At 37.4% G+C, this 25229-nt stretch overlaps 1 protein-coding gene across 1 annotated transcript in view; it reads right to left on the bottom strand.

Annotated features, from left to right (window-relative positions):
* The window catches only part of LOC150075740 (uncharacterized), a 311310-nt gene that overhangs the window by 58173 nt on the left and 227908 nt on the right, over positions 1-25229 (bottom strand). The window contains exons 17-19 of the mRNA XM_090387858.1: positions 19633-19739; positions 14895-15075; positions 14345-14736 (exon numbers count right to left, since the gene is read on the bottom strand). Coding sequence (XP_090243984.1) covers positions 14345-14736; positions 14895-15075; positions 19633-19739 — 680 coding nt within the window. The remainder of the gene's footprint in view (positions 1-14344; positions 14737-14894; positions 15076-19632; positions 19740-25229) is intronic.

The following is a 25229-nucleotide window of genomic DNA, read 5'->3' as shown; positions in this document are numbered from 1 at the left end:
CAGGAATTACAAAGAATGCAGAGAAAATAAAAACTTTCATAGCAGAAACAACTCAAAGTGTAATTAAAATCCATTAGATTAAGATACAAAGAATTGGAAGAGATGGAATGGCTGTCATCTGTTTGGATAGAAAATCAAACAAAAAAGAAGTTTGCTTACGATAGAAGCAAAAGTATTAGCAATATTTTTTATTACGTAATAAAATACGTAAGTATTTTATTACAATTATTTATTGTGCTTGGTAATGTTTTGGTTACAAATGTGTGTTCAATCTTGGGTGGTTGCACCTAACCCTATTTTTCCCCATAGAGCCTGTTGTTTATATTGCACAATTTTGCATTGCACGAGGGTTTTTAGGAACACAACTATCGTGCTATACGAGGACTGACTGTACGCAGTTACCACTGGATGTCCTTTAACTATTTGAAATCAAAACCTGGAATTGCTACCTTTCCAAAAGAGCTTTTGCCTAAAACCATTTTGTATTATTGTATTATGTGGAGTTACAACAATGCCAAATGGGATGATCTGAATGATTTCTATTCCCATTTTCTTTTGCTAAACTTCTTCGTCATCTTCTTCTGGCGTTATAACCCAGGGTGGGTTTTAGCCCTCTCAACAATGTTCCACCAGTAAACCCTCCCAGAAGTCAAACTTCTTATTCTCACGATCATGAGAACAAGGAGAATATTTTGCTGAACTACTGTTTTAAATCGTTTATTTGTTATTCTGCCATAAATACATATGGGTGGCAGTAACCCCAGAGTAATGTACCAACTGTGTGATACTAACTCAGTGTAGTGGAGAATGAGAAGGACCTGGTGGGTAATTGTGCAGTCAGATATGAAGTTTTCTGAGCAGTGCAGACAGGCTGCAAGAGTAGCTCATGGTGTCTTGTCAATGATATATAGGAATTTTGCTAACAGGAATAAGGTGAATGTCCCCTTGTATAAGGCAATGGTTAGGCCACACCTTGAATACCGTATATAGGTCTGGAGGCCTCATTTTAGGAAAAAGTAGACCTGTTGGAACGAGTACAGAGAAGGGCAACGAGATTGGTGAATGGAACAAAGGGTTGCTGTCACCAAGGAAGGCCTAAGTTCTGCAAATTGCAGCACCTAGAGACTAGGCACTTGCAAGGTGATCTAATTTAGGTGAATAAGCCCTTGAATGGTTTGAGCAAGCTCAATGCTGATGGGATTCTTCCTCTTCCTCAGATTACTCACGTGAGGGGATATAAATTCAAATTGAAGAAAGACAATTGTAGAATAGATATACAGAAATCTGCTTTTAGCCAGCAGGTGGTTGATAGTTGGAACAAACTTCCATCTGTTGTAGTGGATGTCAACTTAAATAAGTTCAAGGCAAACATTTGGAGTGAATGAATGGGTAAAATGGGAGGGGTATTTTTTTTTGGCTGATGTTATATAAGCTTGCTTTCTTGCATCATGTCTCTACTAATGCTTACACAACAACAACAACAACAAAAAAAAAAAAAAAAAAACAGGAGTGAGAATTCATCAATGGAATACTATCTCCCAAATACTTACTAGATTAGTTCCCAAATTACTTACTAGATTAGTCACAGAGGAAACTGAATTAAGAGGAACTAAAATTTATCATTTATAAGTTGTCTATAAATTAGCATTAGTAAAAGCATATGATGCAAGAAAGCAAGCTTATACAGCATCAGTCAAAAAACCTACCAATTTCATCCATCCATTTGCTCCAAAAGTTTGTCCACTTCTTCTTTGAATAAATTTAAGCTATCAATTTCAAAAAAGTCAGATGGAAGTTTGTTCCAGAAATCAACTATCTGCTGACTAAAGGCAATTTATGCACATCATTTCTACAACAACTATCTTTCCTCAATTTGAATTCATGCCCCCTCAGGTTCATAATCTGAGCAGGAGGAAGTATTCTGTCAGCACTGAGCCTGCTCAAACCATTCAAGGCCTTATATACCTCAATCAGATCACCTCGCAGGTGCATAGTCTTCAGACGCTGCAATTTGCAGAACTTTTGCCTTTCGTGATAAGAGCAAGCCTTCTCTGTATTTGTTATAGCAACTCAACATTTGCAAACTACAATCTGCAAAATATAAGCCTTTCTTTGTAAGAGCAACCCTTCGTTCCATTCACTAATCTTGTTGCCCTTCTCTGTATTCGTTCCTGCAGCCCTACATCCTTCCGAAAATAAGGCCTCCAGACCCCATTTTCGCCTAACTCTCTTTAAAAATTACAGCTGTGAATTACAGGCTCCGAAAAAGCAATAAGTGTTTGCTATGTTATTTACCTAATCGTTATTTTATATTGTACTTTAGAAGTAGCCTTATAGTTCTAGTTATGCTGGTTATTTTTATTTTAGATAAGAGTTTTTGTAGATTACTACTTAATATACGTAAAATCATTGTTTCGTTCGAATCTTGCAGCCATTGTTTTTGTATAGAGTGGTAGGGAATTCAAAGTTTTAATTGTGGTAACTAGGTAGCTCTAACGTAAAAATATATAGCGTAATACGCATCACTGCATTTAGGATTCTATTAGATAGTGTAGTATTGGCAATTAATTAATTAAATTTATTGATCTTATTAATTTGTGGCAGAAGTGCTGTGACTCGGGGGAGAACTCAGCGAGGTGATTCTCCAACGCATCACAGCCCAAAAAAAATGTGCAACTTGTGAAATGTTTGCCAAACTCTCTGGAACAGAACATGATCTAGCCAAGGAGGATGTCTTTGTGTGTGCCAGGTGCAGAGAGTGTCTACAAATTAGGTGTCAATTCAGTGTTCTAATAGGGGTCTATGAGAGCTTGAGGTGTAGGATAGATGCCCTCGAAATTAATATGAGGGGCCTGTCAAGCTCTCAGCTGCCCAACTCAATGCCAGAGCTCACTCCTGGGCATCAGGCAACACAGTGGCAATCTCCAAGGCAGAATGTGCTGGTCCCACAGGAGTTAGTTATAGTTGGTGACTCTATTATCAGGGAAACTGGGAATATATTGTGTAAAAAGAATAGATGGAATAGGATCAGGGTATGTCTACCAGGGGCAAAAATTGATGAAGTTGTGAAGCATATATCATCTTTTAAGGGCACAAAGGGTGATATTGTTGTACATGTTGGCACCAGTGACATTAAGAGTAGGAGATCTGCAGATTTGCTTAACATGTACAGGTCAATGTTGCAAAAAAGGTCGTGAGTTAGGGTAAAATTTGAAAGTGTCTGAAATTCTGCTCAAACACGACAGGAGGGAGTACATGATGAGAGCCTTGTCAATCAATGCGGCCCTGGAGGGAATGTGCAAGCCTCAAGGGGTAGAAATTTTTTTCAGCCTGGTCTGTGATTGTTAACAGGAGAGACAGCTTCTACAGGGATGGGATACACTTAAATAGAAAGGGTGCAAGAATATTTGCTGATGCTATCGAGGCAGTGTTCGGTGGGTACGGAAAACTGCTAGCTTGGGGGGGGGGGGTCACAGAATAAAAGGTTAAAAGTAGCTGCGGGCAGAGGTGAAGATGATTCTTGCACTACTTCTATTAGTATAAGCAGCGGCCTGGAGCGAGGGGTGCTGGGGGTTTCAGGGACTGATGGCAGTCATCGTGAAACAGGTGGGTATATGGGATGTGTTAGGGTAACTAAGAATAGGTGTGGTGCATGTATACTTGCATATATATCGTATAGTAAATAAACTGGGATAGCAGAGACGTAGTGTCACACAGATATTAGGAATGCAGAATTGGAATTTGGGGAGTACAATGTGTACAGAAAGGATAGGAAGGGAGGAGGTTTTATGTGTTAATTAAGAAAAACAAAATAAAAGAAGTGCATCCAGTTGATATAGATAGATGAACAGTGCACTGTTGAGTCAGTTTGGTGTGAAATAAACAGTGCGAAAGCAAAAATAAGAGTAGGAGTGTGTTATGGGCCTAATGACTTGAATGAATACAATAAACAATTGTACAGAGAAATAGAGTGGGCTAGTAAATAGAATGTCTTATAATGGGAGATTTTAACTTTCCAGATATTGACTAGAACTTGTGGGTTGGTCACTTGCACACTAGTAAGACTTTTGTGGATTTATTGGATGATTGTTTTCTGCAGCAGCATGTTTGAGAGGCAACCAGAGAGGGTAATACTCTTGATCTGGTAATCAGAAGGGATCATTCATGTATTAAGAATTTTCAGATAAAGGAACCACTAGGTGGCAGTGATCAAAGTGCACTGATGTGGGATTTACTTAAAGATATAATTACCATCAGGGGTAAAGTAAAGGGTTTTTGCTTCCCTAAAGGTGACTTCAGTGGTCTCAGACAGTTTTTAAATTCTGTACAGTGGGATCAACTGATGATGATGTTACCAACAGCAAATTCTAAGTGGGAAGCATTCAAGGAATTAATCGTGGAAGCTACTAAAAGTTTCATATCTATTAAAATAAGAGATTTAGGTAAAAATGGTTGTCAAATGAAATAATGAGACTTGTGGCAGAGAAGAAAAATGCATGGGATGCATATAAATTATCAGGCGACACAGAAGCCTATCGCAGATATAAGCTAGTCTGTAATCTGGTCTATCTTTGGCAAAGGATGCTAAAAAAAAACAGCAAGGATTTCTTTACTTATATAAACTCTAAAAGGAAGGGGATGAATCTGATTGGTACATTTGATATCGATGGTTCGACTGTTGATGATCCTGCTCAGATAGCAAACAAACTGAATGAGTATTTGGCATCTACATTCACACATGAGGAGTTATTAAGGTTTTAAAATGCCAGAAGGTTATCAAATTGTAGCAGGGCGCTTAATGATTTTGTAATAACTGAGACCAAAGTGCAGGAGAAATTGTTGAAGTTAAACATAAGAAAGGCATCTGGGGTGGATGGGATCTATCCAGTTATATTAAAGGATGTGGCAAAGGAAGTAAGCAAACCCTTAGCCATAATTATGAGAGCATCCTTGGATTCAGGGGAGGTCCCCACGGATTGCAGATATGCAAATGTATCACTAATTCACAAAGGGGGACAGAACGGTGACACAAGTAATTACAGACCAGTTAGTTTAACTTCTGTTCTGGGTAAAATAATGGAGTCACTGGTTAAAGATGCATTTCAGGATCATCTAGACAAGACTGCAGCAATAATTCAGACACAGCATGGGTTTGTTAAGGGAAAGTCATGTGGTGACGTTTGATTGGGCATTATAATGTGGTTACAAAGGAACTGGATGCAAAAAATAATTTTGATATCATATACTTTGATTTCAGGAAAGCTTTTGACACTGTTGTGCATGGAAGACTACTGTACAAATTGGAGCAGAATGGTATTAAGGGTAAGTTGCTACAATGGATAAAAGGATGGTTGACTGGGAGAAGACAGAGGGTGGTAATCAATGGATGCTGCTCTTCGTGGACTAATGTTATTAGTGGAGTCCCACAGGGTTCGGTGTTGGGTCCGCTGTTGTTTTGTATATTTATCAATGACATTGATAAAGGTATATCAGGCTTACTGTTGAAGTTTGGATGATACAAAGGTTGGCAGGGTTGTTATGACAGTAATGGCATTGTGCCACTGCAACAGGATCTATAAAATTTGGGCAGATGGGCTGAAAAGTGACAACTGAAGTTTAACATTGACAAATGCAAAGTACTGCATATGGTAGAAGTAACGCTAGAGATCAGACTGTTAGATAAGAAGAGAAACACATGGATTAGGCAGCAAACTTAAGTAGAGGACATTCTTATCAAAACTAAAGAACTAAAATGGTCTTGGGCAGGACACATAGCTTGAAGACATGATGACAGATAGACTAAGAAAATAACAGAATGGTATCCAAGAGGAGTTAGAAGAAAACCTGGAAGACAAAGGCGGAGATGGATAGATGAAATTCATGAGTTTGTGGGTAGTAAATGGATGGCCAGTGCTCAAAACAGAAGGAACTGGAAAGTTGCTGGAGAGGCCTTCATCCTGCAGTGGATTGAAAATGGCTGATGATGATGATGAACTCTAGAGAAACGTACAAACTGTGTGGTACTACACTTAAGGTGGTAGAAAATGAAAAAGACCTGGGAGTAATTGTGCAGTCAGATATGAACTTTACTGAGCAATGCAGAGAGGCTGCCAGGGCAGGTGATGGGGTTTTGTCAATGATATACAGGAATTTTGCTAACAGGGAAAAGGAGATGATTGGCCCTCTGTATAACGCAATGGTCAGCCCATGCCTTGAGTACTGCATACAGGTCTGGAGGCCTCATTTTAGGAAGGATGTAGATTTGCTTGACCTTGTACAGAGAAGGGCAACAAGACTGGTGAAGGGAATGAAGGAATCCTCTTACCAAGAGAGGCTTAAGTTCTGCAAATTGCAGTGGCTGGAGACTAGGCATCTGCGAGGTGATTCAAGGTTTATAAGGCTTTGAATGGGTTGAGCATGCTGAATTCTGATGGGATTCTTCCACTTGTTCAGATTATGAACCCAAGGGGGCATAAATTCAAATTGAGGAAATAAAGATGTAGAATAGATGTGCGGAAATTTGCCTTTCTGCACATCGGGTGGTTAATTGCTAGAACAAACTTCCATCTGTCGTTGTGGAAGTTGATAGGTTAAATAAATTTAAGGAGGAATTGGACAAACATTTAGAGGGAATTGTTTTGTAAAATTTTTTTTTTCTTTTTTTGGCTGATGCTGCATAAGCTCATACACTTGGTTTCTTGCATCACATGCTACTACTACTACAACCTGTATACATACTCAAGATGTGGTCTGACCAGTTTTGAGTAAATCTTAAACACAGGGACAATCACCTCCTTATTCCTTCTAGAAAAATTCCTGTATATCATTGACCCATAACCTATTCTGCAGCCTGTGTGCACTTTTCAAAAAAACTTCATATCTGACTGCACAATTACTCCAGGTCTCTTTCATTCTCCACTACTCTGAGTGTAATGCTACCCAGTTGGTTCATTTCTCTGAGGTTACTGCTACCCATATGCAGTACTTTACATCTGTCAATGCTAAATGTCGTTTGCCACCTCTCAGCCTGTCTGCTCAACTTTTCTAGATCCTGCTGCAGTACTGCCAACCTATAAATTCAAATTGAGAAAAGACAGATGTAGGATAGACGTGAGGAAATTTGCCTTTAGCCAGCGGGTGGTTGGTTGGTGGAATAGACTTCCATCCCTTGTCGTGGAAGTTGATAGCCTAAATAAGTTTAAGGCTCAGCTGGACAGGTATTTCGAACGAACAGAGGGGTGAAGTGGAAGTGGTTATTTTTTATTTATTTATTTTAATTTAATTTTTTTTTTTTTTGGCTGATGCTGCATAAGCTTGCTTTCTTGCATCAAATGCCTCTACTAATGCTAAAAAAAACCTTAGTGTCGTCTGCAAACTTAGACATTAAGCCTGATCTGCCTTCCTAAATATCATTAATAAATACAGAAAATAACAATAGAACCAACACTAAACCCTGGGGAACTCCACTAATAAGATTAGACCATGAAGAGCAGTGTCCATTGATTACCACTCTATCTTGTCCCACTCAACCATTCCTTTATCCATAAGCATAAATTTGCTCCCAATGCTATACCGCCCCAATTTGTACAGCAGTCTTCCATGTGCAACAGTATCAAAAGCCTTCCTAAGATCCAAACATATGATAAAAAAAATTATTTTTTGCATCTGGTTCCTTTGTGACCCCATCATGGTATCCAATCAAATCGTTCAGACAAGACTCATCCTTAACAAACCCATGCTGTGTCTGAACTGTAACTGCAGTCTTGTCTAGATGATCCTGCAGTGCTTTTTTAATCAGCAACTAACAGGTCTGTAATTACTCCTGTCACCGTTTGTGAATTGGGGACACATTTGCACATCTCAGGTCCATGGGGACCTCCTCTGAGTCCAAGGAAGCGGTCATAATTATTGGTCCAAGTGGACCAATCCGATTCATCCCCTTCCTTCTAGAGTTTACATAAGTAAAGTCCTTGCTCTTCCCCTTTGCCAAAGATTTCTTATATTTTGTCTTCGATTGCCTAACCGCCTTTATGACTTCATTTCAGACTATCTCATATCTACCATAGTCTTCTGTGTCACCTGATAATTTATATGTATCCCATTCATTTTTCTTTTCTGCCACGAGACTTATTAGTTCATCAATGCTTCCTATTTAGAATTTGCTGTTGGTAACATGATCAGTTGGTTCCATTGCACAGAATTTAAAAACCTTTATGAAAGTAAAAACCTTTCCCTTTACCCCTGATGGCGTTACAGTTTTGAGTAAATCCCACGTCAGCATACTGCAATAACTGCCACCTAGTGGTTCCTTTAACTGCAGATTCTTAATGCATGAAGAATCATTGCTGATAATCAGAGCAATCTGGTTGCCTTTCGAATATGCTGCTGTAGAAAACAATCATCCAATAAATCCACAAAAGTCTTACTAGTGTGCGAGTGACCAATGCACAAGTTCCAGTCAATATCTGGGAAGTTAAAATGCCCTATTATAAGACAATGTCACCCTTTGATCTCCCTTTGTGAATTAGGTATATATTTTCAAACCTCAATTCCATAGGGAGTCAATTCCATTTGGATTCCTCCACTGAATCCAAAGATGCTCTCAGAATTATGGCTAAGAGTTTGCTTATGTCTTAGCAAGCAGAAATGTCTCCCTTAATATAACTGGATAGATTCAATTCCCTTTTTTATATTTAGCTTGAATTAGCTTGAACAATTTTTCTTTCGTTTTCCTCTCTATTATCCCAAAATGATTAATTTAACTGTTGATATCATGGATGTGGATCTGTTTTAACAACAGCTCATGGGGTTTCATCAAATAAAACAGGAATTTTGTCAGTAGGGAGAAGGAGGTAAATATCTTATTTATAAACCAAAGGTCATATCTTGAGTACTGCATACAGGTGTGGTGGCCTCATTTTATGAATAATGTGGAACTGTTTTAACAGGTGCAGAGAAGAGAAGAGAAACAAGATTAGTTAGAAGCATAAAAGGGTACTCTTATCAAGAACTACTACTGCAGAATGTAAAGCCCGAAACATTAAATGTTTAATGCTTTAAATAGATCAAGTAAACTAAATGCTGATGGCATTCTTACTCTTACTCAGATGACACAGGTAAAGGGAACATAAATAAATTGAAAAAACAGATGATTACATAATAGATGTCAAAACGTATACTTGCATGTACACCAATGCTAGGAGTATAGTTAAAAATTTTGATGAACTTGAAGTGCTAGTCAAAACATCAAAGGCAGATATTGTTGGGATATCAGAAACATGGTGTCACACAGATATAAGCAGTGCAGAATTGGAATTTGGGGAGCACAATGTGTACAGAAACGATAGACAGGACAGGAAGGGAGGAGGGGTTATGCTGTTAGTTAAGAAACACAATCTAAGGAAGTGCATCCAATTGATGTTGGTGGACAATACAATATTGAGTCTGTTTGGTGTGACATAAGCACTGGGAAAGGAAAAATGAGAGGTAGGTGTGAGTTATAGGCCTAATGAATCTGATGAGTATAATGAGCAATTGTGCAGAGAAATAGACGGGCCAGTAAATCAGAATGTCTTATAATGGGGGATTTTAACTTTCCAGATATTGACTGGAACTTGTGGGTTGGTCACTTGCACACTAGCAAGACTTTTGTGGATTTATTGGATAACTGTTTTCTACAGCAACATGTTTGAGAGACAAACAGAGGGAGTAATACTCTTGATTTGATTATCAGCAGTGATTATTCATGCATTAAGAATTTGCAGACAAAGGAACCACTAGGTGACAGTGATCACAATGTACTGATGTGGGAATTACTTAAAGATGTAACTACCATCAAGGCTAAAGGGAAGGGCTATTGCTTTCGTAAAGCTGACTACAGGGGTCTCAGACAGTTTTTAAATTCTGTAAAGTAGGATCAACTGATGATGTTACCAATGTTGAATTCTAAATGGAAAGCCTTCAGGGACTTAATTTTAGAGGCTATTAGGCTTTTCATTCCAACTAAGAAATCCTGTTCAAGGTTTAGGAAGCCTAATGGATGTCAGATGAACTCGTGAGGCTCGTGGCAGAAAAGAGAAATGCATGGGGTGCATATAAATTATCAGGCAACACAGTAGCCTACGGCAGATATAAGCTAGTCTACAATCAAGTCACAAAGGAGGTTAGGCAGGCGAGGGCAAATTCCGAGAAATCTTTGGCAAAGGACGCAAAGAAAAACAGCAGAGTTCTTTACTTATGTTAACTCTAGAAGGAAGGGGATGAATCAGATAGGACCACTTAACATAGATGGGTTGACTATTGATGATCATGTTCAAATAGTAAAGACTATTGATGATCATGCTCAGAATGTAAAGCCTGAAACATTAAATGTTTAATGCTTTAAACAGATCATATCAGCTGATAAAGTGAATGAGCATTCTGCAGCTACATTCACACATGAGGAGTTATTCAATGAGGGGAGTACCAGAACTTTATCAAACTAACAGGGAGCTAAGTGATTTTGTAATAACTGAGAGCAAAGTGGATGGGAAATTGTTGAAGTTAAGCATAAGGAAGGCACCTGTGGTGGATGGGATCCAGTTATATTAAAGGAGGCAGCAAAGGAAGTAAGCAAACCCTTAGCCATAATTATGAGAGCATCCTTGGATTCAGGGGAGGTCCCCACGGATTGCAGATGTGCAAATGTATCACCAATTCACAAAGTGGATTCATGGCCCCTCCGTAGCCAGGAGCAGCAGTGCATAGTACATGCTTCTTGATTAGACCGGGGTTCGAGCCCATGCCCACCAAATACGGAGGATGTGGAAAGGTGAAGGAATGACCACCACATATAACCGGAGCAATATGGCCTTAGTTGCTAATGCTCCTAAAAACCAAATAACAACAACAAAGGGGGTTCACAAAAGGTGACAAGTAACTATAGACCTGTTAGTTTAATTTGTGTTTCAGGGAAAATAATGGAATCACTGGTTAAGAAAGCATTGCAGGATCATCTAGAAGAGACTGCAGTAATAGTTAAGACAAGCATGGGTTTTTTTAAAGGGAGGTCTTGTCTGACCAATTTGATTGGATACTATGATGTGGTCACAAAGGAACTGAATGCCAAAAATAATTTTGATATCATATACTTGGATTTCAGGAAAGCTTTTGATACGGTTGCACATGGAAGACTGCAGTACAAATTGGAGAGGTATGGCATTAAGGGTAAGTTGCTACAATGGACAAAGGGATGGTTGAGTGGGAGACGACAGAGAGTGGTAATCAATGGACATTGCTGTTCGTGGACAAATGTTATTAGTGGAATTCCCCAGGGTTCGGTGTTGGGTCCATTGTTGTTTTGTATATTTATCAATGATATCAATGAAAGTTATATCGGGTTTAAGGTTCAAGTTTGCAGATAATACAAAGGTTGGCAGGGTTGTTAATGACAGTAAAGACAGTATGCTACTAAAAATGGATCTAGATAAGTTGGGCAAATGGGCTGAGAAGTGTCAACTGAAGTTTAACATTGACAAATGCAAAGTACTTACTGCATATGGGTAACAATAACCGAAGAGAAACCTACCACCTGTGTGGTACTACACTGAGGGAATAGGAAAGTGAAAAAGACTTGGGGATAATTGTGCAGTCAAATATGAAGTTCGCTGAGCAGTGGGGCTCCCAGGGCAGGTCATGGAGCTTTGTCAATGATATATATAGGAATTTTGCTAGCAGGGACAGGGATGTGATTATCCTATTATTCAAGGCAATGGGCAGGCCACACCTAGAGCCTGTGTACAGGTCTGGAGGCCTCATTTTTGGAAGGATGTAGAGTTGCTAGAATGAGTACAAAGAAGGGCAACAAGATTGGTGAGGGGAACAAAGGGGTACTCTTACGAAGAAAGAGCTTACGTTCTGCAAATTGCAGCACCTGGAGAGTAGGCACCTGCGAGGTGATCTGATTGACCTCAGAGCATAGTAATCATGTATTTACTATGCTCTGAGGTAATGGTGGGCAGCATCACCTGATTGTGGCTTTTAAGTATCAATAAATCTTGTGGTATTTCATATTTTAAAAATATAGCAAATATACATATTTGAAAAATACTTATCAAAAATTCACTTAAATCCAGAAGAAAAGTTATCTTTCTATAAACTGTAAAAGAAATACAATTTTTAGAATTCTCAGAAAACTGGAAAAGCTGAAGAACTGTTACCACAGTATTATAAGGAAAATTAGGTGGGAAAACTGCCTCTGAGGAAGAATATACACCAGATATTTACAAAAGGTGCTGAAAATGAGGAATATTTCCCATTTTTGTTTTATTTTAATTTAGCAAATTGAATTAAGTTTATTTTAAAGAACTGATTAACATAAAAGTTATTAAAATAGCTTTTAAAAGTAATTAATACAGAAAAGAATATTATATGACATGAAAATTAATAACTATCTTATGTTTCTATATTATATATTGAATGACCAATCCGACTAGTTTATGAATTCCCAATAAGAATGACTTTCTGTATCTATAAGATGTACTACTTAAAAAAATACCACTAAAAGTTTATTTTCCATTATTTTTTTAAATTATGAGACATTGGTGTTTCAAGTCTTACTAGTCTTGTTTTCAAGTGATTTTATAGAAAGTTTCATAAATATCTATGTATTCTATAAATTTATATTTCCCCTTGAATTATAACTCCATTTGGTGATAATAAATTTATTTTTCTCTGCCATTTTCATCATTAATTATTTATCATCTTACATCATTAATTAATGGTATATATATACTTTTCTAGACAAAGAATTATGGTTAAGCTAAGTTTAGAAATTTATTTGGATACTGTGTTCAATTATGGAGACCTCATCTGAAAAAAGACATTGATCTTCTTGAAAGGGTTCAAAGATAGGCAACTGGTGGTAGGTCACCAGTAATGATGAAAGGATGACTGTATGACGAAAGACTTTGATTATGTGTGTTACAGAGCCTTGGCAGCCAGGCACCTCAGAGGTGACCTGATTGTGGTTTACAAGGCTCTGAGAGGGATTAGTAAAATGAATGAAGGTGGAATTCTCACTGTTATAAAGAATTCCAGAACTTGGGGTCATAAATTCAAATTACAGGGCTTGAGAATTAGATTAAATTGAAGGAAGTTTTATTTTTAGCCAGTGAGTTGTTGATTGGTGGAACAAGTTGCCCTCACAGTGTGTTTTCCTTTGTGTTTTGATAGTGAGGCTGGCTGTTTGAATAAATTCAAAGGTTAACTGGATAGTTACCTGTGTGAGGTGAGAAGCATATAATTTGTTTCCTTGTCTACTTTTTTTGACAAGTGCAGAAAAAGCTTCCTTGCACTATATAGGTGAATACTATTACTATTAGGAAAAAAATTGGTAAAGTAAACTTCTGCTTAACCAGTTTATTTTCAATCTAATATTAAAAATGTTATTAGACAACTGACATTTTTGTTAAGAACTAAGAAATGAGAATTACAGTGTACGCTGCTTATTGTGATCATAGATAATGTTATTATTTATGTAATGTTATCACTTTTATGAAGACTGACCAAATGTATACTAATACATAGGGCACCACTGTAGCCAGGTGGGCAGGATCAGCAGTGCGTAGCACACGCTTCTTGATTAGACTGGGGTTCGAGCCCGTGACCACCAAATACGGAGGATGCGGAAAGGTCAGGGAATGACCACCGCATATCCCCGGAGCAATATGGCCTTAGTTGCTAATGCTCCTAAAAACCAAATAACAACAACAAATACATAGGAAGAATTACATTTATTGCAATCAAGCTTTAATTTATGTTATTGCTTATTTGGCTTATCACAGTTTACACATGTGCATTGGAAACAATTATGTAACATCTACTTTTGTTCTTGAACTCTGAAATGTCGCACATGTAGTTGCTGCTGTCACTTTGTACAGTTCATATGGTTGTTGGTGTTGCTATTCCATGAAAGTAAGTACTGTATCAGTACTCCTACCAATCTGACCATTTTACAGCAGAGCACCAACCCTTTTCTGATGCTTTAATTTTAATATTTTCTTTCTTTGTTTTTAATGGTTTGTGTGGATTTTCAGGAAAATTATGGCAGTTTCATTATTATTGATTATCAAAGAAATAGTGGACTGTCTGCCAAATCAAAATATTTTACATTTTCTTTCTGTCCACTTCCAACTTTTTTATATACATATCCACCCCTACCACTAAACAGCTACATTGTTTCATCAGTTATTATTATCAATTAAGCTGTCTTGAATGATCATAATAAGCGGTGTCCACTGCATTAATAATTATCATTAATAATAATAATAATGGTCTAACAACATTACTAAACTAATATTTTTACCTTTTCTTCCAGTGAATTTAGAGCCTCTTCAGGTTCTATACCTTCTTCAAAATTTGGAGATGATTCAATGGAGGATGTAACTGTTTCTGAATCTGACCACCTTCTCCTAATTTTGGGAGAGTTACCAGCATTGATATAATAATCCCGTTTATATCTAGTTGGATCTATACTTTTTAAGCCACAGTCTACTTTGCTGATATCTGGGGCTAAAAGAATGTTATCCAGTGATTCTTTTTCTTCTAACGACTTTGGCTCTAATTCCAAGTATCTTTCTCTGCTCATTATATCCATTTTCTTTCCCAATCTTTTGGCTAAACTATCTGCACTATAAGGATTATTAGAAAGGGGAATGGCATTCAGCCATTTTTTATGTTCACGTTCAGCAATTGTTCCTAAAAACAAAACAAAACAAAACAAAAAATATTAAACACTATTTTATTATAATTTTATAAACAACACTGTTAAGATATTAAAAAAAAAAAAAAATACTACTTTCATGAAAAATTAAAAATTCATTTCAATCAAATGTTAATATTGACCACACATATACCTGGTTTTGGTGGTTTGTTAAGGTTATTTCCGAATTTTGGTTCATCACTTCCCAATGGCAATTCACAGTGATTGTTTTCCAGGTGTGGTGGTTCATTTTGAGTGTTCCCTATTAAAAGATTTCCCACTTGTTCTTTAATGACATTGGTATTCACTTTATTTCTTTGACTATTTATTTTTTCCTAGCAAATATAAAACCAATATTTCAATTATTCAGAAAGCATTTTATTATATTTTATCATATTTCATCATTCAGAAAGTATTTTATTAAAAAATAAATATATACTTTGATAGAACTGTTAATTTTACAGCATTAATTCGTTTAAAATTCATAGTACTGCTTTAAACCTAAATTTTAACTTAAAAATAATGATATTTACAATTGTGTAATGAATTTAAAGAACACATAATAAATAATTTACTTTTTTTTTTCCCATGGCAACCTCAAAAGGCATTAGAAACTTGTAGTGCTCTTATGCTACTTATGGAGTGAGAATTGAGAAGACACTTTTTGGCACTGAAATGGAATTCAGTAGATAAGTTTTTAGGAAATACTCATGAGAAAGTTTTTCCAACAAATAGATGTAGAAGGGGTAAACATGGAAGAAAGGCAAGGAATTATAAATACTAATTCAGAAGAACAGTGATCATGGAAATACAAAGGGTACTAGGAAAGTTTTGCAATATGACGCAACAATGAATCACAGGAAGCTGCTTGTTGCTGCATGTTGAGACATGTTCATACGTGCATAGTAGCCGCTGCGCCAAGTCGATGGGCTCAGTTATTCATTAGTAGTGAGAGTGTAAAGTGCTTGCGATGGCATCGTGGTTACGAAATGAGATAAGGACAGTTTTGCGGTATAATTTCGTGTGTGGTTTAACCATAGATCAGTGCTTAGAAGAAATGACTCTTGCACTAGATGATGATTGTCCACATCGTACAACGATATTCAGGTGGTATAGAGAATTCCAAAGGGGAAATTTCACTCTGGAGGATTCTGAGAGGCCGGGAAGGCCACGAACGTCAGTTACGGAGGAAAACGTTACTGCTGTGAGGAAAATGCTTGACGAAAACAGGCGAGTGACCTACCAACAGATAGAGGATACTTTGGGCCTAAATGCACCAGCAATTCGTTCGATTCTGCAAGATCATTTGCACGTGAAGAAACTTTGTTCTCTCTGGGTGCCGCATCAACTGACTGAAGAGCAGATGACACGACGTGTGACTTGGTGCCGGGAGATGTTAAAAAAGTTTGATAAGGGACAATCTCGGTATGTGAACAACATCGTGACAGGTGACGAGACTTGGCTGTACTATTACGATCTGCCGACCAAGGCTCAAAACAAAGTTTGGGTCTTTGATGATGACGACACACCCGTAATTGTCAGAAAATCCCGATCTGTAAAGAAGAAAATGATAGCTGCATTTTTCAAATCGAGTGGAATTGTGGAACGTGTCGTTTTGGACACGCAGAAGACAGTCACAGCTAAGTGGTATACTGAACAATGCCTGCCTAAAGTCATTGGATCTATGAAGAACCTGCGGCCAAAGTCAAGAATGGACACCTGGTACCTCCATCACGAAAATGCTCCAGCTCACCGCGCCAAAGCCTGCACCGAATATTTGACCACGACAGGACTGAAACTTCTCGAGCACCCTCCCTACAGTCCAGACCTTGCTCCCTGCGACTTTGCACTGTTCCCGCATGTGAAAATGAAGCTAAAAGGGAGGCTTTTTTTTTTTTTTTTGGTTTTTTTTAGGAGCATTAGCAACTAAGGCCATATTGCTCCGGGATATGCGGTGGTCATTCCCTGACCTTTCCGTATCCTCCATATTTGGTGGTGACGGGCTCGAACCCCGGTCTAATCAAGAAGCGTGTGCTACGCACTGCTGCTCCTTCCCACCTGGCTACGGAGGCGCCCTAAAAGGGAGGCGGTTTTCCAGTGATGAGGACCTTCTACGGGCTTGGGACAACGAGTGTGCTTTACTCCCTAGTGAAACTTGGCAGAACTGGTTTAAAGATTGGTTTCGGAGGATGGAGAGGTGTATTGAATGTAGAGGAAATTACTTTGAAAAAATTAAATAAACAAAGCTGTATTGCAAAACTTTCCTAGTACCCTTTGTATGTATAGGAAGTACGCAGATTTAAAGAAATATGTATGCAAATGAAACTGGATTTCTGCATGCTAAAAAGTGGAGAGAGTTTGTAAGAGAAGTCATTAATTAATTTGCCTGCCCTCTTTTGTAAGTTTAAGAGAGATTTTGGAAATACTACTCCACAATATACAATGGAAAAGCAGATTTGTAATTAATACAATTGATAGTTATAAAGATGAAAAAGTAACATGAAGAATAAAATGGAAAACTTTAAGTTTTTCCAATGCAGAGGAAGCAATATGTGATATTCTTATGCCAAGAAGGACTATATTCTGCTTAAACAATGAAAATATTTCATCTTTTATTACTAGACTTATTTACTGTATATACTTTTTCAATTTCAATAAAAAAATTTAATTTTAAAACATTCATGTCTTTTACATCTTTTATTTAAAAAAAAGATAATAAAATAAAATAAATAATTTTGCTGAAATCCCAAAAAATGTCAGACAAAAAGTAAAAACATCTCTTATTTTCTTCCATTATCCAGTTTAAAATTCCATTAATGCATGAAAATGTAAAACATGTAATAAATATTAATTAAAAATAAAAAAAACAAGCCTGTTATGTGTATTCGATATTATTATTTACTTCCGTTTTCAGGTTTATTTCAAATTTGGCCTGCTTCACAGCATGGGAAATTTGAAGTATAGCAGCCAATTCTGAGAGAATTGTCAGGTTTCATGATGTCTACTTTGTGAAAACATAATAAATCTTTCAAAAACAACTCAGATAAGAATTTACATGTTTATTAAACTAGTGGGAGAAGAAATAAGTTAACCAAAAACTTTAAATAAATTCTGCATTGATGCTTGTCTGGTATCACAGTATTTGTAACCAAATATCCTTAGCAAAGACAATGGCAAGTTACTTTCAGGAACATTATCTTCGAGAATCACCTGTGGTTACTTGCCACCACCACCACTGCTGGGTTAAGTACATTGTAGGCACACGAAGAATAGCCACATTTATTCCAATTTATACTACTGTTATGTTTTCTTATGCAGTTTTAACATAGTTTTGAAAGGGCATGTTGAACACAAGTACAGGTGCCCTCCACTTAGCACTCTTAATTGGGGCTGTAAAAGCAGAGCAAGGTAAATCTGCATTAAGCAGGGAAAATTTTTCCACAAGAAATAATGTAAATAATTTTAAGGCACATTTCTCTATATAAAATTATCAACATCAAATAAATCTAAAAAATAACCTTAAATACATAAATTATGCAATAAAACAACCACAGTACATGTTCTAGAAATTGCAAGAAACCTACCTTCAAATTACAGAATCTTACATGTATACTATATTTACATTACTTACAACAACAGCTTGTGATTCTGTTAATTTTCAGATCACTTAAAACCACTAAATGTAGTGTAACATCTAGCATTCACCCAAATCCAGTCTTTTTAGAATGTCCAGTTTAGTTTCTAATGATAAGTTTCAGTATTAGTAAGGCCAAATAATGCAAGGAAGCAAACTTTTACTGCATACAAGTTTTACCAATAGTTTTTAACTTTTTTTGCATTATCACTAGCTGACTCACTTGATCTTTTAGGTCATTTTAAAAAAGAAACTGAAACTACCTACATGGTAAACTAAAATATCATGCAGACACCAAAAGTACATAAACAATAAGTAAACCAGAACTGACTGGAAACCAAATCTAAACTGAAAACAGCATTTGCTGACGGTGCTAATGCATAGTGTGCAGCTAAAAGCAACTTCCTGTCGGGAAATGACAGTTCCTAAAGAGATGTTATTTTGGTTTTTAGGAGCATTAGCAACTAAGGCCATATTGCTCCGGGATATGCGGTGGTCATTCCCTGACCTTTCCGCATCCTCCATATTTGGTGGTGATGGGCTCGAACCCGGGTCTAATCAAGAAGCGTGTGCTACGCACTGCTGCTCCTTCCCACCTGGCAACGAGTCATGTAGACACACCTATTTAAGAATTAAAGATCTGAAACAGATTTATTATTATTATTATTTTATTATTTTTTTTTTTTAATAGGGGTTAAAGATCTGAAAGTGTTTTTTCAACAGATTGTAATGTTCTGAAATTAGAAAATTTAAAGCTGTTTATGACATGAGGGAGCACAATATAAAAGTCAAGGAAAATAAAAAACAAAATTCTTAGAGAATTAGCGTGCAGCCAGTCTAAATTTTCACAAGAACTTCAATTATGTTTAGAAGGAAGAAGCCATACATGAACTACTTAGTCCCAATGACAGAATTCAAATCATTATTTTAATAGCTCCCTAAGCTTGTCACTCACATACATTATGTCCATATAAGTGTGTTAAAGGGCAGATTTGCATGTTGGGCAGACTAAAAATCCCATAATAACTGACAGGGGATGCCCTACTACCTTTGACTGGCTAACCACAGCCTTGACTGAAGTAAGCTTCAGAAATTCCTCCAATCACTGATAAGAATCAAACTCAGAACTCTCCAAATAGCACCTACTAGACGAGTTAACATTGTCACCTGTAATGATCTAACCAGAGAGCATAATACCTTCCACCACAAAGGAAACACTGCCAATTACCCATTCATTTTTTGTATTCTAATAAATTACCTCAAAATGGTTTTCTTCCTTTTCTTTTCCTTCATGTTTATTTCTTGTTACTTTTGCAGGTAACACATTTTGTTCCGCAGGAGGATTTTCTCTCTTTTTACTATTTTCTATAAAAAAGGATAATTAATAAATTAAAATACAAAGTTGATGGATGAAGAAATACAGGAAAAATGAACTGAAAAAGTGAAACACTTTGCAGTGAATTAAATGTTAGGGAAATGGTATAAATGAAAGGACATAAAGATTATACCATCTATATAAAACTATGCTACCTCTTCCAACAGTTGATCAACCAACAAAATTCAGTGGGCTGTTTTTCTAGAGGGTATATAATGATGATGATAGTAAATCTGACTTACAATAATTAAAAATTAAGCTCTAATTTAGATAATTTATGTCAAATTTTAACCAGCTTTTATATAATATACCTACAGCACGAATAGTTACCACATAATATCATTAACAAGAGAGTTCCAAAAAAGAATAGACCACGCATTTCAAGAAATCTGCTGTGATTATTTTGTTTCCTTGCCAGTTCTTAAAAAATATATATATCTATGTGATGTTTACTGCATAGTGACGTTAAAAACGTTTTTACTGGCATTATTATTTTTTTGTAGTTGTTGGCGCATAGGCTTTGTGGCCATAATGCACCTCCCAAGGTTTTTGCAGTACTTTAATCCAAGCCCGAGGCGGGAATTGAACCCGCGACCTTTGGGTTGCCAGGCAGGCACTTTACCCACTCGGCGGCATTATTTCAAAAATTTTAACGAAAAACTGTCATGCAAAAAGCGTTACAAAAATTTATTCCAGTTTAATTTATCTTCTACTGAACCAAATTTAATGAAATTCTGCATTGAGCTTCATCTTAGCTCTATACTAGAGGAAAAACTTTCAAACCTCTGAAAATTGCAGTAGTTTTTCCAGGATAGTGGAAACTACGAACCTGTGATCAAGGAAATTTTCTCACGTAATAAATGGGATAATGTAAACATATAGCATATTGTTGGAAAGCTAAGGAATTTAGAAACAGAAATATTAAGGTTTTAAGATCCAAAAATCTTTTGGAAACTGGGAAATGCATTAATTTAAAAACAGCATCCAGTTTCGAGTCACCTGGTGTTTACAGATTGAATGCAATTTTTTTTTTTTTATATTAAACTGTGAGGCTGGAAAAGGGTTCTGCACATTTATGAAATGAATATTCTCTCAGATATGCCAGACAAGCTGTTCTTGCTACCTGGGAGTCTAAAACGCTGATGGAACTGATATTCGGGTGACACTCAAGTCAAGTGGACCCAATTTCGGTGAAGTCCGGACGGTCTATGACAGCCAAATCCTCTGCTTGTACCTTCACGATGGTGGGACTGTTAGTAATCCTGGGTATAACCTTCATGCACAAGTACATGGTGGGTGACCACCCAGGTGTGAACCAACGTAAGCAGGGGTCGAGGTGTGGCGCCCACACCACATGGAGGAACGCCGTCCCTCTATGTTACCAGGCAGTACTAGGTGGTAGATGACTCTCATCAACCGGTGAAATACCACCACTTTGGTTATTGGAGGCTTGAAGTGGTGGAACCCATGTTTAGTCTCTAGAGCTAAGTTCCGGCCAACCCTTCCCTATCTCTTCCATCATGCAGTATGATTGATGATTTTTGAGGTTATGATGAATGTCGTGGCGAGATCCAATATTCCTTACATTTCGAGGGTACAGCTCTAAAACGGTGTTCGCAGGCCGGCCGCTAGATAGTACACCGGACCAAACCTATTGGTAACTCTCTAGGAGGCTTCCGGATCAGCTAGTGTATAATCTTGCTACCTCTACTCTGCCAGATAGTGACTGGAGGGAGTCCGAGTAGTGTGTATGCGGGGAGCATTGTCGAGGCCACGTTATGTCAAGGATCTGGGTATATTCTTACCACGTGTACGCCATATCCAAAAATTTCATTACTTCATACAGCATGTCCCACCCACTTTTTCTTACTATTGAATACACCATGAATTGTCAAAATAATAGAGCAAGCTTATCTGCGAAAAGATCTAAACCTCCCAAGGACTTCCTCATTCATTTCACAAATATACGTGGTCTCAATTCCAATCTCAACGATGTCCATTTCCACTTGCAGTCTTCCAAACCCCATGTACTTTTTCTGACTGAATCTCAATTATCAGTTGATTCAACTACTGCTCATCTCAGATGTCCAAATTATTTGCTGTATGATTCCTTTCGCCTCAAAGGTGGTACTTGTGCATATGTCTGTTCTGATATTCCCTGTCAGAGACTTGGCAATTTGGAATCTCTTCTCTGGCTTAAAATCTCTCTACCTCATTGTGTCAAATTCATCTGTTCTCTCTACCGTTCTCCCAACTTGACTAATCACTTGGAGCTCTTTGACTTCCTCTCGTTGCAACTTGACTTTCTCCAGTCCAACTTTCCTAACAGTGAGGTAATTTTCCTTGGTGATTTTAACATTCACAACTCCAGCTGGCTTCCGTTTTCTAGTCACACCGACCCAGCAGGTCGAGATGCTGAGGCTTTTGCAATTACTAATGACCTAGCACAGATTGTTCACTTACCTACAAGAATACCGGACAATCCTAATCATACAGCCAATACGCTTGATCTTTTTCTCACAAACAACCCTTCTAAGTACAAGGTTGAAGTGAGAGGTCCTTTAGGCACTTCAGATCACAACTTGGTGATTGTCTCTTCTCCAATGGAACCTTTATCTCATGGCTATTCCCAACCTCGTATTGTTTGGCATTACAAGAATGCAAAATGGGATGACCTGCGAGACTTCTTTTCTTCTTTTCCTTGGTCTGATTACTGTTTCAAAACTTCTGATGTCAACGTTTGCTCAGATCGTGTCAGTGAAATTATTCTTGCAGGAATGGAATCCTTTATCCCACACTCCACTTTAAAATCTCATCCTTTATCTAAACCTTGGTTTTCCAATAAATGTGCTAAGGCTGTCCAAGAGAAGAATGTCGCATATCGTAATTGGCTTGTTTCTAATTCTTCAGTTTCATTTTCTGCCTACAATAAAGCTCGCAACAATTGTAAAGCAGTTATTAATCAGTCCAAACTAGATTTTGAACAGGCTAAGAGTAGAAAACTTGCTTCTTGCCCTAATGGTAGCCGAGCATTCTGGTCTCTTGCCAAAGCTATTGGCCACAACTTTTGCCCATCTCTGCTCCCACCTCTGTCCAAACCAGATGGTTCTGTTGTCACTTCAGCCAAGGATAAAGATGACCTGCTAGCATCCCATTTTTCTTCGAGTTCATGTATTAATGATCTTGGTAAAACACCTCCCACCATTCCTAACACGCTCCATTCAATGCCTCCTGTGGTCTTCCGTCAAAAGGATATCAGAAGGATTTTGATGAATCTTGATGCTAAGAAAGCTCCAGGTCCTGATGGTATTTCTCCACTTGTTTTCAAAACCTGTGCTCCTGAACTTACTCCTATTCTTTGCCGCCTTTTTTCACTTTCTTATTCCAAAGGTGTTTTTCCTTCTGCTTGGAAATTTGCTCATATCCAGCCAGTTCCTAAAAAGGGTGACAAATCCCTCCCATCCAATTATCGTCCCATTGCAATTACTTCTACTCTTTCTAAAGTAATGGAGAAATCAATTAACCGCCAACTCTTAAATTACCTAGAAACCTTCCGTCTGATCAACGATCGCCAGTATGGATTCCGTCAGTGTCGATCCACTGGTGATATTCTGGCTTATGTTACCCATTTATGGACTAATTCAATGGAAAGGTTCGGTGAAACACAAGTAGTTGCTCTTGACATCTCAAAGGCTTTTGATCGTGTTTGGCATAAAGGTCTTCTAAACAAGCTTCCATCTTATGGTTTGCCAACTGTTTTTAGTAATTGGTTATCCAGTTTTCTCTCTGATCGCTCACTAAGGGTGATGGTAGATGGCTCTCTGTCTTCTAACTTCTCCACTAATGCCGGTGTCCCCCAAGGTTCAGTTCTTTCCTCCACTCTTTTCCTCTTGTATATTAATGACCTTCTTCCATTGACTGGAAATCCTATCCATAGTTTTGCCGATGATAGCACATTGCATTCAACTTTCCATTTTGAGAAACCTTGTCCAGCTCAATCAGCTTCAAGTTCTCGAAAAGCTGCTGCCAATCTTCAGGTAATTCTCCAGTGGGGCAAAGACAACTTAGTTGATTTCAACCCTTCTAAAACTCAATCTTGTCTTATATCTCGCAAAAAGGATTCTTCTGCTTCTATGCTTATCTTTAGTGACACTCCGATTTCTAGGCAAAATGATATATCTCTTTTGGGGATTACCCTGACTTCTAATCTCTCTTGGCACAAGCACATTACAAATATTGCTTCCTCTGCATCTAAAAAACTTGGTTTTCTCTTTCGCTCTCGGCGTTACTTTTCTTCCAAACAGCTGCTCACTCTGTATAAATCGCAAATCCGCCCTGCCATGGAATATTGTTCCCACATCTGGGGTGGTGCCCCCAAAACCTCTCTCAGGCTTCTTGATTCCATTCAGAAGAGGGCAGTTAGGTTAATTAATGATTCATCTCTAACAGAGTCTCTCCACTCGCTTTCTCATAGACGCACTGTTTCTGCTGCATGCCTCTTCTACAGATACTTCCATGGGCTCTGTTCTTCTGAATTGGCTTCTATAATTCCCGCTCTCTCTTTCAAAACAGTCCGAACACGTGCCGCCACCAGCCAACATCCATTTACTGTCCAACTTCAAATCCACAGAACCAACTTTTCATCTTCCTCATTTATTCATTCAACTGCCGTTTTCTGGAACAACCTTCCTTCATACGTATTTCTTTTTCCTGAAAATTACAATCTACAGAAGTTCAAGTCCAATATCAACAAATATCTTCTTTCGTCTTCTCAACCTCCAACCCAAGCACGGTACTAAGTACTATAGGTTCTAATACCTCTCGTGTTTGGGGTTCTCATAAAAAAAAAAAAAAAAAAAAAAAAAAAGATGGTGTATTTAGTCGTGAACTAAAATCTCTGTAAAAATTATATATCCTACTTTAGTCATCACAGATCAATACTTTCAGTAACTGATATGCAATTATTAATAATAAAACAAAAACAGTGTTATATTATTATCCATGAATTTTATTAATATCGGAAAATTAAAACATTTTTAATGCCTGCCGATGACTCTTAAATGTAAAACACGTTAAATATGCAGCAAGACACATTATGCACCTAGTACAGAATTTTTTTTCCCTGTAATCTCTACTGAAAGACTAAATGTAAACAAATCAAATAGAACAGACTTTGATCACTGATGCTCCACTTCATCAGAAAAAAAAAATTCAGTCACTGACAGATTGAAACAACAGTATTTCAGGATTCTCCTAAACCCAGCAGAAAAGTTGGGACAAATAGCTATCGGAGCTAAAAGAAAGAACCATCTGAATTGAATGATATTATATGCTGAAACATCAACCTCCTTTTTTGGTAATTAAATAAATGTAAGTGGATAAAACTGGTTATGAAAAAAGAACCTGTAATCAAGATATTGTGAAATTTGCTAGATGAAAATTTAAAATCAAACAAACAATAACCTTTAAAGTTAAAATTA

Source organism: Mastigoproctus giganteus, chromosome 13 (genome assembly GCF_048544385.1).
Source record: "Mastigoproctus giganteus isolate SK-2022 chromosome 13, ASM4854438v1, whole genome shotgun sequence".
Taxonomy (NCBI): Eukaryota; Metazoa; Arthropoda; class Arachnida; order Uropygi; family Thelyphonidae; genus Mastigoproctus; species Mastigoproctus giganteus.
Note: the sequence above shows the minus strand (reverse complement) of the source record. Positions and strands in the feature narration are given on the sequence as shown.